General features: G+C 46.7%; 1 protein-coding gene across 1 annotated transcript in view; it reads left to right on the forward strand.

The window, feature by feature from the left end:
• Positions 1–20,284, forward strand: part of STAG1 (stromal antigen 1) — a 1,758,022-nt gene that overhangs the window by 694,816 nt on the left and 1,042,922 nt on the right. Inside the window, 1 exon segment of the mRNA XM_030215628.1 lies at positions 14,403–14,510. Within this exon segment, the coding sequence (XP_030071488.1) occupies positions 14,403–14,510 (108 nt within the window).

Here is a 20,284-nt window from a genome sequence, read left to right on the forward strand (position 1 = left end):
GACCCTCAGCAGAAATTTCGTACTCTAGGTAATTCAGCGGTTTCCTGCACCATTGTCCTTTGGCCAGGGTCAATTTAGCTCCAGCATCTGTCAACTGTAAGAAAACGTGCTCAATCTCTGCCAAGTGTTCTGGAAAAGTAGGGCTTTTAATCAGAATATCATCCATATAGACCACAATTCCTCGAGCCTCATCATCTGGAAGTGCTTTGTGTAGGAAGATGTTAAATTCAACAGGGGAATTGAGAAAACCAAAGGGAGTTCTGTTCCACGTATACTGTTTTTTTCCCAAACGTGAAAGCCAGTTTATGCTGATCATGTGGATGGACAGGTACTGTCCAAAACCCTGACGCCAAATCCAAGCTGGTGAAATACTTAGCCCCTTTGATGGTAGCAAGATTCTGATCCAGAGGAGCCATAGGCCACCTGGACAAAGGTTCTCGCTTATTCAGCTGACAGTAATCCAGGGCGATTCTCCAACTGAGGGGAGTTGTATGTGCTGTTGCATTGCCTAATGATGCCCCTGGCCTCCAACGTTTTGAGAATCTCTTGCACAGATTCATAGGAAGCCAATGGAATCTTATACTGGCGCACAAAGATAGGCTTGCTATTTGGCTCCGTAGGAACTCTGGTGACATGCAAGTCTGTAAGCCCACAATCATATGAGTCTACAGCAAAAAGGTCCTTGTATTTGTACAGCAACTCAGTCAACTGCATCTTCTCTATATCAGTAGTACAAGCATCAGCCTGTTCCACTTGATCTTTCACCATAGCATCAAACTCTGAGAAAGGCTGGTTGGATGAAATTTCCACTTGCTCTTCAATTTCCTCCTGCAGAGATGAAGTTTCAACAGAATTCACCACTCTAGACCTCTGGGGTAAAGACATCCTCATAGACAAAATCAAACAGTCGTCCTCCAACTGCACTTGTAAACACATTGCATCGTATGGCTAAACAAACTCTAGAGAGTTGAGGCCTCTGGGAGAGGTAAACAGACATTCAGTAGTCTTCCCCCCCCCCCCCCCCCCCCCCCGTTCCAAGAGGAAGGCAGCTTGCCAATAATAGGCAAACTTACCTCGACATCTGGAAAAGACTCTCCAACCAGAATTCCAAAAGGGTCTCCTGCAGATACAACTACTTAATCTGACTGCGGATTGCTGAGCAACAAGTGAAAAGAAGTACTAGTCACCTCCAAACATGGCAGAACACCGGTAGACAACCCTAGGTCCCTCTAGTGAGAATGCGGGTTGAAGAACACCACTTTGTCCAACAGACGCTGTTCCTGTGCTAGATGGAGCTTGATGGAAAAATCCCTGACTACTTCACAGACCTGGGGTATGGTCTGTCCAGACTTCAGGCTAACAGGCGTAGATTCAGATTCCTCTGGGCTGCCATCCATTCTACTCCACAAGACAAGATTCACCAGATCCACATAAACTCCCAGTCGCACAAGGCAATCAGAGCCCATACATAAGGGCTGCTGTAGGCCTTTTTTACAATAGAGAACTGGTGGGTGAAGGACTTCTGTCTCACAGTCAACTGAAGGCTGCACATTCCTACAAGCGGCTTGGCAGCTTGTCCAGGTACCTACACAGAAGTGGAGGAACACTTACTGAAGGAAAGTTGCACAGACTTGCGATGATGGCTATACAGAGTGTCACTGATGAAGGAAACGTGGACTGAAGTGATTGGATGTCAGCTAGCTGGATGGAAAATGGTGTAAGCATCCTCCTTCCGTTGGATGGCAGTCAACCTTCGAGGATGCGGTGGATCAGGACTGGAAGACGAGGCCTCCTGTGGGTATGCTGGCAGCAACATGTGGCGAGTCACCTGCAGTAGGCGAGTCGTGCAAAATCTCCAAATTGTCAGCCTGTCGAACAATGTCAGCTATTTGATCTTTCTGGACTCTGATTACCTCACCATGCTGTTCCCACCCCATCCCCCTTTCGGAGACACATCCAACTGGAGTTCCACAATATGAGGGTCTGCTGAATTCCGGAAATTAATTTGAATAGAGGTGTCCCTAAGCTCCACGGAGCTGGAACCACCAACTCTGCTCAAGTGTTTTACTCTCCCATAAGGAATGGTTTGGGTGATTTGAGACCAGATAGTTTCTTGGACATAATCCAAAATAGGCCGCAATCTCTTCAGAAGATCATTACCAATCAAGAATTCTTCACCAACACTGGTAGTAATGATGGCAGGGTGCTTGACAGTCATCCGACCGAACTGCAAGGAAAGTCAAACCTGTACCACAGTACCAGTGCTCTGATTGCCGTAAGCCACCAGTGACAAGTCACATGGCGTGACACGCAGCACATCCCAACCTCTCCCTACAGATGCCTCAAGTTTCTGAAACAAGCCCTGGCTAATCAAAGTCACCTCTGAGGCTGTATCCAGTAGACCCTGACAGGAAAATTTCTGTTGAATCAACAGATCCATGGTATGTCTGTAACCTTTGGGAATAAGTTTACTTAGAAAATACCTGTTTTCCTTACTTGAATCCTGTAAAAGAGGCCCTTCCGGGTTCGAGGGCTGGGCATCAACATTGGGCACGGAGGACTCCTCACTGACAGACGTCAGAGCATCCACGTGAACTGTGGATCCGATGGTGGGTGAAGTAGGGGCCGTCTAGTCATGCCTGGTCTTCCTCTGAAGAGGCACCACCTCAACGGCTTTGACCCTAGACCCAGTCTCGGTGGATAGGCCGGGAGCCTTATTCTTTTCATATGTGCCTCCTTTCTTCTGCGGAGAAGATGTCTGGTGTACGACTCCAGGATCAGGACTCTGATGTTTTGCCAACAATTGATCAGTTTGTGCTTCTAGGGCCAGGATCTTCTCCGCAGCCCACTTCCTCTGATTAAAACGCTTATTTTTCGGGTGTTGTTGTTGGCCCTTCCGCTTAGTAGGAGGCGCTGTGCCACTTGGCTGGCAAGGTTAGGTACTGCCAACCCGTGACTGTGTAGAAGGACTTGACACCTTGTTTTCCAGAGAAAGTGTAGATGTGACAGCACAGACATTGGGTGGGGCCACCTTGAGGCGATTTTTAGAAGCTACTTTGGGAGCAGCCGCAGCGGGCTGCGCACGACAGGTATCAAAAATATCATCAGCCTTTCTCAGAAGGCTGGAACTAGAATCTTGTTTTCCTGCCAAAGAGATTTTCAGTTGGTCCGACAGACCTTTAAAAAAAAGATTTCTGAATTCACCAAATTCAAGATCTTTTACATCTGGGGTAGCCCCCCTCTTGGTAATATGCTTGCTTCAGGCGATAGGCCCATTCACGCGGACTCTCATTGGGACCACAGCACATAGTATAGGCTGCACGTTTCGCCTCCGTGGCATCGGCAAACAAACCATAACGCTTCTTTAAAGCTTGTTCCACTGCAAACAGGTCAGGGCAGTCAACCAAAATAGCCTGAAAATAAGTCTGGCACTCTTCATCAAACGTCCATTTAAGCAAAGCCCTTTTATCTGAGTCCGCATGGACTTGTAAAGTTTGAAAGAGGTCATGAACTGACTGCAGGTGAGCGTGTATTGATATCTTGGAATATTCTTTAAAAGGCTTAATCATTGCGTGAAGTGTCTTCATTATTTGTGAGTGTTGTTCCCTAGATAATGTGGTACCTTTGAGTGCCTGCTCACCAGCAGGGGAAGAAAACAGTGGTGCCGGTGTGCTGCTGATGTCATCAGGTATTGCAGAGGGCTGTAACCTGCCTGGGCGGAGCTCAGGCTCAATTGCAGTAGTGACATCATCAGGTGTTGCAGAGAGCTGTGACATTCCTGGGTGGAGCATAGGGCCCAATGTACTGGTGATATCATCAAGGGGTACAGTGTTCAGTGACCTGACTGGGCGGAGCCTATGCTCCTGCAAACTGTCGAATGCCTCAGGAACTATAGAACTGTATCAGGGAGGAGCTGCCGTAGTGCGGTCCCGAGAATTTAACTTAAAGCTATTAGACTCCAGCTCCTGATAATATCTTGGGGACCGATCAGGCACTCTGTGCTGTTCCAGCGAAGGGCTGGATGACCTAGAATCATGGGGAACCAACAAGTCAAGCGGAAGATATCCAGAAGGACCAGACTGAAGTCACAGATGTTAAAAGCCAAAATAATTTATTGGGACCCTACACGGTCTGTGTTTCGGCCAAAAAGTCCTTCCTCACAGGCGAGAGCGAGTTATTTTTCTCCCATAACTCAGTCAGTTCCAAGTTAGCACTGTGCCACGCCTGCTGGGCAGAGCTAAGACTCATGTTGTAATTCTCGGCGCAAAGCAGAAATAGAACCCTCATATTTTTCTCTCACTTCCTGATAGAGGGACTGAAACCTAGCTGTGTCTTTTTTCTTTAAACTCAAAGTTTCCATTACATCGGTTAAGTGTTGAGTTTTAGAGCACAAAGAGGCATCTTTTAGCTTCAGTTCACTCCGCAAGGAGTGGGCATGGCTTTCCCAGTGCAACTTTTCATTTTCTAAAGCCAAGCATTTATCGTTAAGTATAGCACATTCAGAGCATGCAGCATTGTCATGGGTATTCTCAGACCCCAATACTAGTGAACAGCAGAGAATAGACCCAAAGTGTAAAATTTTTACAGTTCTTTATATATGGGTACAGCCCTCAGAGACCGAGGATTAATCAAGGTCTGACCTGCAAGACTCCAGTATCTACATGAGATTATAGTGTCTGCGGTCCAATCTCTTTCAAAGGGCTATGTTATAGCTTGATAGCAATATGAAAGTTCATAGAAAAATATGTAGATTAAGTGAAGAATTTTATTGTTGAATGTATGTTTTATATTTTATATTAGGTGACACCCCGGTTTAATACTTATATTGGGCAAAACGATAAAGGCCCCGTTAGGGGTTACTGCGTCACTCCAGTGAAAGCTAAGTGTTCTCTGAAGTCTTCACTGTTGTTTATTCAGATTGCAATATTTAGCAAAAGGAATGATTTTTTTGATATAAGCAAAAAGTAATATGGGAATAACATTGCCCTATGAAAGAGATTGGACCGCAGACACTATAATCTCATGTAGATACTGGAGTCTTGCAGGTTAGACTTTGGTTAATCCTCGGTCTCTGAGGGCTGTACCCATATATAAAGAACTGTAAAAATTTTACCATTTGGGTCTATTCTCTGCTGTTCACTAGTATTGTGGTATTCTCAGATCCCCCTCCTCCAGCAGTCTCCTGAACAAGTCGGCTCTCCCACGCAAGCTGTAGCTCAGCCTTTTCTCTTTTGAGAGCCTCCATAGCATCATGCGAGTGCTAGAGCTTAGCCTGTAGTGAGGAACAGTTACCAGCAGCAGTCTCTTTTATAGCCAGAAGGGTACAAGGAAGCTCAGACAGGTCTGTAATAGTAAGCCGAGCCTTGCCCTTTAAAACCTGATTCATCACAGCAGTGTATGCAGTATGACTCTCTGGAGATTCTTTCCGATTCAAGGAAAGCAAAGAATCTATCGTATAATCCGGTGTGGACTTGCTCTGCGCCCCAGATATTATGATTTCAAACACAAATAATTCTAATGCAGTTAACATACCGCTAGGTGACGTCATCCTGGCCGAACGGACTGTACAAAGATAAGGTAATCTAAACATAGCAGGCAATAAAAGTCTTGCTTATCGCTAAGTCGTAAATACCAGACAGACACAGCAGCCTTACAGCTAACAAACACGGCACACTTCAAACAGAATCGCTTGAATCGGACTGGCTACTTTTTCTGCAGTTCTCCGGCATGAACTTTCAGTGAACACACAGCAAGTTATAAATCTCAGAAGTACAGATAACTGTTCAGCCTGGCATCTCTCTCTCAAACAGAAAACGCGGGTATAAACGTTCTCAAATATATGAGATCCCAGACGAGTGCACCAATTAAGTAGGTAATGTAAATAATTCTTATAGGAAAACAGCTCCTAACAGATTTATTTATGCCAATGTCCTAGTTCACAGAACTCTGCGGAAGCAAATATTCTGTACTCGTGCTAGGGGATATAGGACCTCCCTTTGGCACCTAACCAAAATTAGCTGAGCTAGAGAGAATGCAACCAAAGCCACAGATGGAATATATTATTTATTATAATTATTGTAAACAGAACAGCAGCAAGGCTTAGCAAAATACAATATATAACTTGCTGATAATAATAAAATAAAATAGATTTCTACCAAAATAAAGACTATGCAAAATGATTCTTACTGGAACACTAGGTGATTACACAAACTTGATTTTGTAATCATGAAAACTTATACTACACTTCTTATGCAAAATACAACTGTTAGCAGCTTATTCCTTGACCACGAGTCATGCCCTAACCAATCTTATCACAGACAAACACCAATCACTAATCCCCGACTACAGTAAATTCTGATATCTCACCATGCTGTCTCTGAGGCAGTCTCCTGATGAGTTTGGCACAGATTTCTCCTTAAACTGCAGCTGTATCCATAGCGAGTCTCAGTCTCGGATTCAGATCTGGTCTGTCTTTTGAAAGCAGGTGTCAGTCATTCAGTGTCGCTTCTCAGAGCGGATGTAGCTGACCCCACAGGTATTTTCACCATATATGTTGTTCACAAGGTTAGAACAACAAAGTCTCTTGCTCATTCTGAACCTCCTAACCTTTCTTGTTTCTCAGGTCTCTTTCCTCCTCTTGCCAGTCCCAACTGTCTTTTCTCTCCCATTCCCGCTTTCTTAGTACCTCTCGGTCAGATGATACCATGGGACCAATCAGCATCCTGTCCAGCTAACTCCATGAGCATGAAGCGTCCTTTGTTTGTGACCCTAAAGTTTATACCTTAGGTCTGCATATCTGTCTCCAACCAGGCTTTCTGGAGCCATGGGTCTCGCTCCCCTTTCAGCTTCTCAGGGAGATAAAAGGGGTGATTGCGACACACAATGTCCTTAGATGTGGTGTGCCAGCCAGTGATTTTCCAAAAGCTGAAAAGTTGGATCTTGCTGACACAGATGTGTTCAGGTCAGAGGTTGTAGAATCCATCTTGTTGTAACAGAATGTCAGGCTTGTATGATCCAAGACCAGCTCAGGTGAAATCTCAGGTAAATACCCCTACAGTATTTTTGCTGAACTTAGATATGCATTAGTGAGTGACATCGCTGAGGTTATGGTATAGTTATTCTTTATGGGAGAGTTGTTGTGATAGCGCTACACTCTGACCATCTAAACTGTGAGGGCCTGAAATTGAAGGCTTGGATTAAAGAGATCCAACCTAGGGAAGCTCAGGGTTACCTTTGTAAACAAATTCACAGTTGACATGTTGTTTAAAGATGCTTGGTAAATCATGAGCAGCCAAATTGACTCATCTCTTTGCTGGATTAAAAAACATTCTGACCCAGACAGATGGCATCTGTGTGTAATTTCACTGACACTTGAATCTCGACCAATACATCCCTGATCTGTTGGGGACAATTCAGTTATTCGGACTCCCTCAGTTTTGTACAGCTAGGTGTCAGATAAATTTGTTTTGGAAATAAATGTCAACAACCAATATTTGTGACAAGTTTTTCAAGTTATGTTTTCATCTTGTAAGTGAATAAACCAAGTTTAAATTTCAAATGCTTTCTTTCTTTATGTACTGACTTCCATTAAGTGACTTAGTTAAAATGATTATTTTTTAGGGTTTTTGAATTTTCCCATTTCACTTTTATAAGTAAATCTGTAATTTGAAAGGAGTAGTAGTTATTCATTATACAGTAATGTAATCCCCTCCCCCCTGATTTCCCCTTTGATTCATATATGTCATACAGCTCTTTAGACAAAATGAATATTAAATAAAAGGAGCCTGAATAAACACATAACATGGTTTTTAAGTTATTATACAGAAATATAAACAGAAGAACAGGACCCCTTGCTGTCTCAAAACAAGCCAAACACAGTGAAGGTGTCAAAAATAGGATAACAGAAAATGTCCAGTATAAGGAAGCTTTATTCAAAACATCTTTCAGCTTGTTGTCCTGAGCGTTCCAGTGTTAGCGTTTGTTCGCAAGGATTCAAAAATAAGACACATTTTACTACGTTTTTAACAATAAGTCTTGCATAAGTTATATACAGTTTTGCATTCAGTGGTACAAGGTTAGCAAACAAGTTCATACATCCATTAGAAGGTTATTTTAAATTATTACTTCATGTCTTCTAGAAATCAATTTGAATAGTAGCCATATCACACAGTGAAAAATGAACATAGTTAATCAACCAATTGACCAAATTTACTTGATAATTGTATTCAACTGATTGAATACAGCCAGGCTCGATTTCAGTCGGCATTGTTGAATCTAAACCTCACCATATATTGAACCTTATCATGAGATTGAAGTAATCACCTCAAAATTTCTACACAAACACTATACCATGACCAAGGAAAATTGCAGAAGAGATGATGATTAAAAAAAAAAAAAAAAAAAGAAGTTGTTGAAATATATCAGTCTGGAAAGGGTTACAAGCCATTTCTAAAGCTGCTGTGACACCACCAAATCACAATTGGAGCCAATGCTGAATCTTTCCAGGAGTGGCCAGCATGCCAAAATTCCTTCAAGGCTGCAGCAATAATTCATCTGGGAAGAAAAAAAAAAATAGAAGAAAAAACCCTTCCCCAAAGAACATCTAAAGAACTGTAGACCTTTCTAGCCTTAGCTAAGATCAGTGTTCATAAGACAATAAAAAAGAGACTATGCAAAAATCAGGGCCCGTGTTAGATATGCTGGGGCCCAGGGCAGAAATTAAGGAGGAGGCCCCCTACCCATCATTACTACCACACATAAAACAACCTTAAATGACTTCTTCACACACAAAACACAGATAGACCTTCACCAAATATAGAACAAGGGTTCACAGATCAGAAATTTGAACACCAAAATGGAACTGGGAACCCCCAAAAGTTAAAATCGGCAAGTACTGCAACACTGGAGAAATAAAAATAGAAATGCACTTTATTTTCTACTGAACACAATCAGTGGCATAACCACGGAAAGGGAAGGGGGAAGAGGACTTAGATTCCCCCAAATTAACATCTTCCTTTCTATGGCGGGTGGGACTCTCCAAGCTTCACAAGCTAATGACCACCTACTTCCCCTCCTCAGGTCCAGCGTCCAGAACTCTCCAAGCTCTGTAGCTAGTAGCAGTATTTCAGAGCTGCTCCCCCTCCCCACCTGCTCACCTTTCACACATTCATGAAATCAGAACATGTTGGGGGGGAGGAGGCAGTGGTAATTTGGGGATACTGCCACCAACTGCAGACCTTGAAGATTTCTGGCTGTCAGACTGGAGGAGGAGGTTTCAGTTGGTGGGCTTGTGGTATCCTCGCCAGCTCAGGTATTTATATTTTGTATTCTGGTGGGGAGAAAATTTGGTACCCACCCATTTTGGGCTGAAGCCCCCTCCCTCCCACAGAATACAGTACAACAACCATCTGTGATGCACATATCCCAAAGTTAGCATATTCAAGTTAATAAATTCAAAATAAAACACTTTTTTGTCTGAACATTTTGTTTTTCATCATCTTGATCCCAGTTTCTCTTTTTTTGCTTACTTTTCTGTCTTTTGCTAATTCTCTTTCCAGTGTCTGCTGCCCATTTTTATTTTCCCCTCTGTTGTTCTATTCCCTCACTACATCTGTCTAACACATTGATTTTTCCCTTTCAGCTATTTCTTCCTTTTTCCCCCTTTTCTGCCTCTGTCCACTCAAATTTCACTCTCTCTAGCTCACCCTTCTTTATAATTCTTAGCTACCTAACTATTTTCCATTTCCTCCGTCCCTAGCTCTCCCTTTTCTCAACTCACTCATTTACCAGCCATCTATTCTCTTTCTTCTACTCCCCATTACCACATTTCTACATCTGTACTGACTATTCTCCTCTCATTCAACTTCTTCCCACCTCCCTTTGACTTCTCCAACATGGTTCCACCATTTCCAGAATCTCCTCTTCCCCTCTCCACTCTTGTAGCCTACCCCATTCTCATTGCCTGGCATCTCCCTGTCACTTTCCCTCCACCCCATAGCTTCTTTCTCTCCCATCTCTTTTCCCTCCCCCCCATGGGTCCATCTCTCTTCCTCTCTCTCCTAACCCCAACATTATTCCTTCTTTTCTTCTTCCTCCCCCTTGATGTAGCATCTCATTCCTCCCTCAGTCCCATTGTTCAGCATCTATCCCTCCCTTCCACCCCCAGACTCAACATTTCTCCCTCTCTCTTCCCTCCCTCCCATTTCCAGTTCCAGCTTCTTTCTTCCAGATTCCCTTCCCATTCAGCATCTCTTCTTCCTTCCACACCACCCTGGTTCCACCATCTCTCCCTTTCTCTTCGCAGCTGCCCTTCCATCCAGTATCTCTGTCCCCCTTCCTCCACACCCCATGTCCAATGTCTCTCCCGTGCCTCCCTCCATACCACTGTCCACCATCTCTCTCCATTTCTTCTGTTTCCAAGCTCATTATTTCTTCCCTTTCACCTACCCCACCACCCTTGTTTCAGCATCTCCCCCTCTCTTTTCTGTCCACCCCAGTCTGGTGTCTCCCTCACCTTCCCGGTCTAGCTTAAAAAATGTTTTGTTTTTTTCTAAGCAGAGGGTTTCCGTCATGGGAGCGATTTAAACATACTGCCTTTCACGAAATTTAGCCTCGGCAGTCGGTACTCGACACTCTTCCTCTGCCTTCTGCCGTGGTCCGAGGAGGCCGAATTTTGCCAAAGGCGTCATGTTTCTCAATCGCCCTGAGCCGTAAACCCTCTGCTTAGAAAAAATATTTTTAAGCTAGACTGGTAAGGTGAGGGAGACGCTGGACAAGGTTAGAGAGTAGTGAAGGACATGATAGCCCACGGGGGGGGGGGGGGGGGGAGGGAGGGCTGGAGCTGTGGGGCCCATGGCAGCTGCCTTTTTGCCCCTCCCCCTCCTAATGCCAGTCCTGTGAGAGTAGTACGGCAGAAACCACTGCTATCCAAGAGTAACATCAATGCTCATTTCACATTTGCAAAAATACAACTAGGTGATCCTTAGAACTTCTGTGATAATGTTCTGTGGACAGACAAGTCAAAAATGAAACTCTTTGTGCAATACAGGTCCCATTATGTCTGGCATAAAGCAAATACAGCAATCCAAAGTACGAATGTTATGTCAACAGTCAAACATAATATGGCGGCGGTGGTGTAATGGTAGGGGGATGCTTTACTGACTTGCAACCTAGAAAAAAAGGCATTATTGAAGGAACAATGAATTCTCCGAGGACAAGCAGGCTGCTTGTTCTCACTGATGGCTGACGTCCACGGCAGCCCCTCCAATCGGAAACTTTACTAGCAAAGGCCTTTGCTAGTCCTCGCGCGCCCATGCGCACCGCACATGCGCGGCCGTCTTCCCGCCCGAACCAGCTCGTGTTCGTCAGTCTTCTTTTGTCCGCGCTCGGGACGGTCGTGCTTCGTGCCCCTCAGAGTTGACCCTCGCGCGTCTTCGCGATTTTCAAAAAAAAAAAAAAAAAAAAGAGACCTTTCGGTCTTTCTCCCTTCCCGTGTGTCCAGTTTGTTTCCCCGACATAAGTTTCCTTTCACTTTCGGGGTAGGCCTTTTTTGTGGCCTCGTGGTTTTTTCTCTCTCCCTGTTTTTTGGTGCCCTTCGTTGCCATTATGAATTTTGATTTCGCCGGCGTGATTTTTCCGCCCATGTCATCGAAGTCTCCCAGCGGCTTCAAGAAGTGCACCCAGTGCGCCCGGATAATCTCGCTCACTGATAGGCACGCTTCGTGTCTGGGGGCTGGGCACCGCCCGCAGGCCTGTAGTCTTTGTGCTCTTTTACAGAAGAGGACTCAGGTAGCGAGATTGGCCCAGTGGAACGTGGTGTTCTCAGGCTCTTCGTCGAAAACAGCACCGGAGGCATCAAGTGCATCGACGTCGACAGTATCGAAGTCTTCGACCTCGGCATCGACTGCATCGACAGCATCGAGGTTTTGACCCTCTGCATCGTTGGTACCGAGATATCGGAAGGCTGCGTCGGCGGTATCGGGACCTCCGCTGTTGCTGATGTCGTCGGACGGTGGTGCTTCGACTGGAGTGCAGGTGAGGGCTGTCCATTCCCCCGCTGGTGGCGGTGAGCCTTCGGGTGGGTCTCTTCCTGCCCTGAGGGCTCCTGCGGTACAGCCCCCCCCCCCCCCCCCCCCCCCCCGAGACCGACCTTCTTCTGCCTCGGCCCCAAGGAAGCAATGGCTGGATTCTACGTCCTCCTCTTCGGTACCGGGAAGCTCCGGTGATATGCTTCGTTTGAAGAAATCAAAGAAGCATCGACACCAGTCTCCTTACCGCATCGGTACCGAGAGCTCTGTGTCGCCGAGGGAGTCGGCACCCAGTAGGCATCGGCACCGGGAGGATCGCTCACCCTCTGGAGGTGTCGATGCGCTCCACCTTGGACAGCCCGCTACCGCCTCCACGCCCGGAACAGACTCTGACCTCGACGCCTGCATCGGCTTCCATGTCTTTCTCCACAGCCGCTCTGCACGAGAGTCTCCGGGCCGTTCTTCCAGCGATCCTGGGAGAGCTGTTGCGCCCTTCCCCTCCGGTACTGGGGGTGCTTGCGCCTCCGGTACCGTCGAGCGAGGCACCGGCTGGCCCTTTGCTCGGGGTGGGGTCTACGACATCGGTACCGCTTGCTGTACCGGTTGCCGCCGCCTCCCAGGAAGACTACCCAACGACATCGGTGGAGGGAGCTTCGCCGGTGCTGGCGAGGGAGTCTACCTCTCGATGCTCCCACCGTGGCCGTGTTTCCACGGAGTCGAGTCGGGCACGGCTTCAGACACAGGTTCACGAACTTGTGTCTGATACCGATGGTGAGGCCTCGTGGGAGGAGGAGGAGGAGGAGGACATCAGGTATTTCTCTGACGAGGAGTCTGATGGCCTTCCTTCTGATCCCACTCCCTCCCCTGAAAGGCAGCTTTCTTCTCCCGAGAGTCTGTCTTTCGCGGCCTTTGTCTGGGAGATGTCTACGGCCATCCCCTTCCCGGTGGTTGTGGAGGATGAGCCCAGGGCTGAAATGTTTGAGCTCTTGGACTATCCTTCTCCACCTAAGGAAGCGTCCACAGTACCCATGCATCATGTCCTAAAAAAGACATTGCTTGCGAACTGCACCAAGCCTTTAACTAATCCCCACATTCCCAAGAAGATCGAGTCCCAGTACCGGATCCATGGGGACCCAGAGCTGATGCGCACTCAGTTGCCTCATGACTCTGGTGTGGTGGATCTGGCCCTAAAGAAGGCCAAGAGTTATAGGGAGCATGCTTCGGCGCCCCCGGGCAAGGACTCTAGAACTTTGGACTCCTTTGGGAGGAAGGCCTACCATTCTTCAATGCTCATGGCCAAGATTCAGTCTTACCAGCTCTACACGAGCATTCACATGCGGAACAATGTGCGGCAGTTGGCGGGCTTGGTGGACAAGCGACATTCTGAGCAAGCCAAGCCGTTTCAGGAGGTGGTCAGGCAGCTGAAGGCGTGCAGAAAATTCCGGGCCAAAGGGGTATATGATACCTTTGATGTTGCGTCCAGGGCAGCTGCTTAAGTTGTGGTGATGCGCAGACTCTCATGGCTGCGTGCCTCCGACCTGGAGAATAGAATCCAGCAGCGGATTGCTGACTCCCCTTGCCGAGCGGACAATATTTTTGGAGAAAAAGTCGAACAGGTGGTAGAGCAGCTCCACCAGCGGGATAACGCTTTCGACAAATTCTCCCGCCGGCAGCCATCAGCATCTACCTCTTTAGGTAGACGTTTTTATGGGGGAAGGAGGACTGTTCCCTACTCTTCTGGTAAGCGTAGGTACAATCCTCCCTCTCGACAGCCTGCGCGCGCGCTCTCGTCAGCAGCGTGCGCCTCAGCAAGGCCCCACAGCTCCCCAGCAAAAGCAGAGAATGAGAGTGGAAGCATGAACCAGATAGCACATTTGCGTTAACGTGCACTAACCAGCTAATGCTTAACATGGGAGCACTTACTGCCTCCTAAATAGGAGGCGGTAAGGACTCCCACGTTAATGTTTTACAGGTACCACATGCTAATAAGAGCATTAGTGCATGACCTAAAAAAATATATTTAATGTGCATTATAATACGTAATCTGCTTTGGTTGTAACAGAAGAGTAGCTCACAAAGCCCTTATTAAGCCCAGATTTCAGCTCACTTCAGTAGAAGGGCCCCTTTGTTCCTTTAAATAAATGAAATAATAATTTAGAAACTGCATTATGTTTGCACAGGTTCCCTTTATCTAGCATTCCATTTTATTTAAAAATAAGAAACTAGTTCGACATATATGCAATAATAGGGGAAATGGTGGGCGGGGCTGTAGAAGTAAAATAACAAATTTAATTCTTTATATATTATGTAGAAAGAGGTGTTGGAAGAACTGGAGAAAACCATTTTTGTTCATGGATTGCTTTCTTTCTTTTTCAGTGGAAGTGAAGAAGCTTTATCAAATGAAGACTGTGAAAATGTTTATCATTTAGTGTATTCTGCACATCGACCTGTGGCTGTAGCAGCAGGGGAGTTTCTGCACAAGAAGTAAGTATCTGCTTCTGGACTATCCTTTAATGTTAGGATTTCAATTTTCTTGCAAGTTACCACTGTACTTTCTTTTAAAATAGAACGTGATTTACTTACTTTTGATGAAAATTGACTTGGCTGCCAAGGTTGTACGTAGAGCTCTTTAAGCTGATTACAGCTTAATCCAGTAGAAGATACTTGTAGTGGTTGGCAAAAAGCCCTAGGTAAAAGCTGTACTCTTAGCTCTGCCTCCATCTAACCTAAAGCAGATCTCTTAGTTTCTTCACATTTGAATGCACTAGGTTGCAGTTGGGTAGTAATAATGATCTTTAATTTTTGGCAGCTGTCAGAAAACATTTTTTTCTTTATTAACCAAACCAAACAGCACACTGCTAAAGCTTTTGTCACATCTGTATGAGACCAGAGTTGGCTTCATGGGGCGATGCAGTGAGGCACTGGCTCACATCACCCAAGCTGATTAAGGAGCCTGTACTTTTGTTCCCACTGTTTTGTGCTGCTTTTTCTCTCTCTTCTGGGGCCATGTTTCTTCTCCGATTACAGGAAGTACCTATTCTCATATGTTAAATTCTACTACGTGATGGCAGAAGAGCTAGAAGAAGCAGCGTAGATTATTGAGAGCAAAGGGACAGACTCCCACTGATGTGTCATGGATGCTCTGCTATGTCACGTAGAAAGGGAGGGGTGGATAGGAGAATCAAGGACCTATGCAGGGTAAGCTAGAGCAGGCTAGGGTAAATATATATTTACTCTGCCTTTCCTTTCTCCTAAACTCGCCACTTGGGATGTCACCTAAGGTACAAACCAAAGGCACACTCCTTTGCGCTTTGACTTGGGCACGACTTCTTACTGAAGTTTTGGTTTACCTGGGCTTTTTTGTTTTGTTTTATTAATAATTTATCATGTGCTTTTCAGTTATGACTGATTATCATCGTATTCCTGTTGTTACTTCTAGACACGACATTCCTAGGAAGGTAAAAAAAAATTTAGGCCATGAGTTTTGGTTCCAATTTCTTTTTAGTAAAACCTACAAAATCTTGGCAACTAAAAAAAAATGATCTTCTTAATGTTAAAGCAGACGGTAAGAAGAGTTTTATTTTAAATGATTGGATAGTTCAGTATGCATGTTTTACTGGTTAAGGGTGATGCTGTGTCACCCATTCAGTTCTGTCCTGAAAGGTATACATGCATTAATAAGCCCTGTGATTTTTGAAGAAGAAGTGGGCTTGCTTTAGTATATCACTCTCAATTTCAGTTTTCTGAAATTCAGATAAAAGATTTCTTGCCTGTGGAATGGTTTACTAGATAGATCTAAGGTTCCCTCTGCATTATGCATTCTTATGATCTATTGTCCTCCAGATACTCTGCTAATTGTATATCTTAATTGGTCGAAGTTATTTTTGTATTTATCATGGTGCTACGTGAAATTTCTGGTTGTAGGGGATTTTAATATGACTCTAGAACTTCTGGAAAGTTAGAATTATACTTTCCGTCTTTTCCTGTTGATATCCAAGTACTTGTTTTTATGCGAGAAGACCAATCTGAAGAGATGACTGATCATACATAGTAACATAGTAGATGACGGCAGAGAAAGACCTGTATGGTCCATCCAGTCTGCCCAACAAGGTAAACTCATATCTGCTGCTTTATGTGTGTATACCTGACTTTGATTTGTATCTATACACCAGCCTTGGGGAATAATGTTTTGTAGCAGAGTACCACACTGTATAAATATACTCAATACATGTACACCGATTATGAATGTACAAAACATTTAATAGTCATCCATACAAATACACATATACACATACACTATAAGCTCCCCTCAAGTTTTGCCGAAACCCTTAATGTCCTCAGTCCACGCTTTATTATAAATTCTCACTAATTATGGCAAGCAATTTCAAACGTTCATTACTTAACTTCAATTGGTCCTCGATCTAACTTCATGATTATCCAGTGTTCCAATCCAAAACAGTCCAAACAGCTGTTATACTGTGGATTTTGATGAAAAAATACAATCTGAAATTGCTGCACGCTGTATTATCCAAACAATCCCAGTCACTTGTACATGGCTGTTATGCTGAGATCAATGTTGTGTCAGCAGCTGTATCCACATCATCTTCAGTATGTGGCAGCTGTCTAACTGAGGCTAGGGCTCCACATCACCATCACATCATGCCATTCCTTGTCATCAAGCAGATGAAGCCATTACGTATGGGTTCTGTGCATCAACCAGCAGGGGGAGATAGCACTCAATTTTTCACAGTGCCTCCTGGCCAGCTAGCTCCAATGCCTCTTCAGTATTCTCTATCTCCCCAAGCAGGGTGGCTGCAGCTTCTTCGAGCTCCATCAAAAATCTGCCTGGGGGTGGCTCCTGGCTTGCCAGTTGTTAGCCGGGGTGTTAGAGGCTATAGCAGCTTCACTTTGAAGGCACATAGTTCAGCCCTTTCCATGCCTTACCCATGCCCCCGTGGATGTGAACATATTAGCTTGCTTTTCCCTGTCCTTTCCCACTCATTGGATGCAGGCACATTGGTTCGCCTTTCTTTGCCTTTCCCACATCTGAGCCTCTGGAGTGTTTTTATTTACCTCTTTTGCCTCTGCTTTCCTCTCAGTGTTAATAAATAAATAAATAAATAAATAAAGTCGCTTCGCGCTTTAGCGCAGCGATCTTCGAAAAGAGTTTTTTTTTTTGAGATTCTTCTGCAGGACCAGAGCTGTGATACTCGGTCTAGTGAGGTAAGAGTGTTTTCTGACTCCTCCGGGGTGGGCCCGCGATCGGGACGTTTTTGGAGTGAACCGCCATTTTTGAATTTTACCGCAGTTTTCGGCGATGGCTGCGGAGACTGTAAAGCGCTGTTCTGAATGTGGCAAGCGCAAATCAGCAGCGGGGCTCTGTAATTCATGTTGTACAGACGGTAGAGCTGGCCCGAGCATGGCTAGCGGCGATATTTTGCGCTCTGAGCTGGCAGTGGACGCCATTTTGGATTTTCCACATGGCACGGCCTCTGTTGCGACGGCAAGCCCTGAATCCGCGGGGGGGGGGGGGGGGGGGGGGCCTCTGAGCGAGTCTAATAATAGAGCTGATAGCCCTGGGCAGGATCCGGGCAGTCACGGAGCTGTTTTCTCCCCTGATTTTGTTTTAATGCTGCATAGGGCGTACATGCTTAAAAGAGCTCTTCCACAGGGTTCTTCGGACCCTCTGCCTGCCCCCTCCCCCCCCCCCCCCCCCCCCCCCCCCCGGTGGATCCTGGCCTTTTGGAGTTGGCTTTGCCTGTTTCTTATCCCTCCTGATAAACGCAGAAGGGCTAATTCCCCTTCTGAGTGTGGGGCACCCCCCCCCCCCCCCCGTGGTCGGGCTATGAGGATCCTGAGGGGTCTGGCAGAACTTCTTGGACTGAGGAGCCAGAGTCGGGTGCAGAATTGCCACAGGAGCTTGATGATCCGTCTGCGGTGAGGATTTTCCACCGCGAGGAGCTGCCAGCGCTTATTTCAGATGCCTTACAAGCCCTCTCGATTGAAGATCCTGGGAGTGGCACAGCCTCCTCGGTTAATCCAAGGATGGCTAGTACCAGAAAGCCTGCTTGAGCCTTTCCTTTGCATGACTCCATCCAAGAGCTTATTTCGGCTCAATGGGCTGACGCCGAGGGACCTTTGAAGGTTGCCAGGGCTATGGGGCAATTATACCCTCTGAGTGAGGAACATTCGGCTCGCTTTGCAATGCCTAAAGTGGATGCCCTGGTCACGGCTGTGACAAAGAGAACTACCCTCCCTGTTGAAGGAGGTGTTGCCCTGAAGGATATTCAAGACCGCAGGCTTGATTCAGCTCTGAAGCGGTCCTTTGATTTGGCAGGTCTCACTGTTCGTGCATCTGCATGCAGTTGTTATGCTGCTAGATCCTGCCTGGCTTGGTTACAGCAGACAGTGGAACAGCCCGGTGATGGAGCGGAGACCTTATCTGTAGTGGCTCCGCGGATGGAGTCGGCCTTGTCCTTTTTCGCTGACGTCCTTTATGATATGGTCAGAGCTTCGGCTAAACAAATGGCTGTAGCAGTGGCGGCTCGCTGCACTCTTTGGCTACGACATTGGGTGGCAGACATGGCCTCTAAGCAAAGGTTGGTGAAGTTGCCCTTTCAAGGTTCTCCTGTTTGGTGAGGAGCTGGGAAACATTGTTAAAGGCCTGGGGGATTCCAAACCTCAGCGCTTGCCCAAAGGTAGGCCGAAGCCTTCCTCTAAGGGTCAGGTGGTCCGCTCCTCTTACAGACCTCACTACCGTGAAGCTAGAAGGTACTACCCGGGGCGTGCTGCTGGGTTCTCTTTGCCTGCCCGCTTTCAGCAGAGAAACTCCTTTCACTCGGACAAACGTTCCGCAGCTGCCGGTTCAAGGCCTGGAGTTCAGGGGCAACCCTCTCAATGAAGGTGCGCTGGCCCTCTCCTCGTTTCCTGTCATTGGAGGAAGACTTTCCCTCTTTTTCAAGGAGTGGGCCAAAATCTCCGCAGATCAGTGGGTCTTGGACCTGATCAGAGACGGATACCGAATAGAATCCGATGCCCCGGTGAGAGACGTGTTTGTGGAGTCCCGATGCGGTTCTGCCGCCAAACAGGCGGCGGTAGAGGAGACTTTTCACAGTCTGTGCCGGATAGGGGCTGTGACCCCGGTGCCTTCCGCCGAACAAGGTCTAGGCCGCTACTCCATTTACTTTGTGGTGCCACGAAAAGGCTGGTCTTTTCGCCCGATCCTGGACTTAAAAGAGATAAACAAGTCCTTAAGAGTGCGGCATTTTCACATGGAAACCCTGCGCTCCGTAATTGCGGCGGTACAGCCAGGAGAGTTTCTCACGTCTCTGGACCTGAAAGAAGCTTACTTGCACATACCAATTTGGCCCCTGCACCAGAAGTTTCTGCGGTTTGCGGTGTTGGGAAAACATTTCCAGTTTCGGGCCTTGCCTTTTGGCCTCGCCACAGCTCCCCGAACCGTCTCCAAGGTAATGGTGGTAGTAGCTGCCTTTCTCAGGCAAGAGGGTATCCAGGTTCACCCGCACCTAGACGACTGGCTCATCAGAGCAGACTCAGAAAAAGAGAGTCATCTAGCTACAGCCAGAGTGGTTTTAGTCCTTCAATCTCTGGGCTGGGTCGTCAATATGGCCAAAAGTTACCTGACCCCCCTCGCAATCTCTAGAATATTTGGGGGCAATGTTCGACACAGCCTCGGGCTATGTATACCTACCTGAGCTAAGGCGGTGCAAGCTTCAGAATCAGGTCCGTCTGCTCCTGAGGATGCCCCGCCCGCGAGCTTGGGACATTGTCCAGCTGTTGGGATCGATGACAGCCACCTTGGAAGTGGTGCCATGGGCGAGAGCGCACCTGAGACCTCTACAGTATTCTCTACTTCAACGATGGTCTCCAGTATCTCAGGATTATCAATGCAGACTTTCTTGGCTCCCTGCGGCCCGCCTCAGTATGGAATGGTGGCTCTCGGACAGTATGTTGCGGCGGGGAATTCCGCTGGCGCTCCCCGATTGGTGCCTAGTGGTAACAGATGCCAGCCTGAAAGGCTGGGGCGCACATTGCCAGGGGAAGCATGCCCAGGGTCTGTGGACGCCCGACGAGTCGGAGTGGTTTATCAACCGCCTGGAGTTGAAAGCGGTGTTTCTGGCTCTTCTGGCCTTTCAAGTGACCCTGGAAGGATTGGCTGTCCGAGTGATGTCAGACAACACGACAGCAGTGCCCTACATAAATCGACAAGGCGGCACTCAGTGCAGAGCTCTAGCCGC

Source organism: Microcaecilia unicolor, chromosome 10 (assembly GCF_901765095.1).
Source record: "Microcaecilia unicolor chromosome 10, aMicUni1.1, whole genome shotgun sequence".
In the NCBI taxonomy this organism is placed as follows: domain Eukaryota; kingdom Metazoa; phylum Chordata; class Amphibia; order Gymnophiona; family Siphonopidae; genus Microcaecilia; species Microcaecilia unicolor.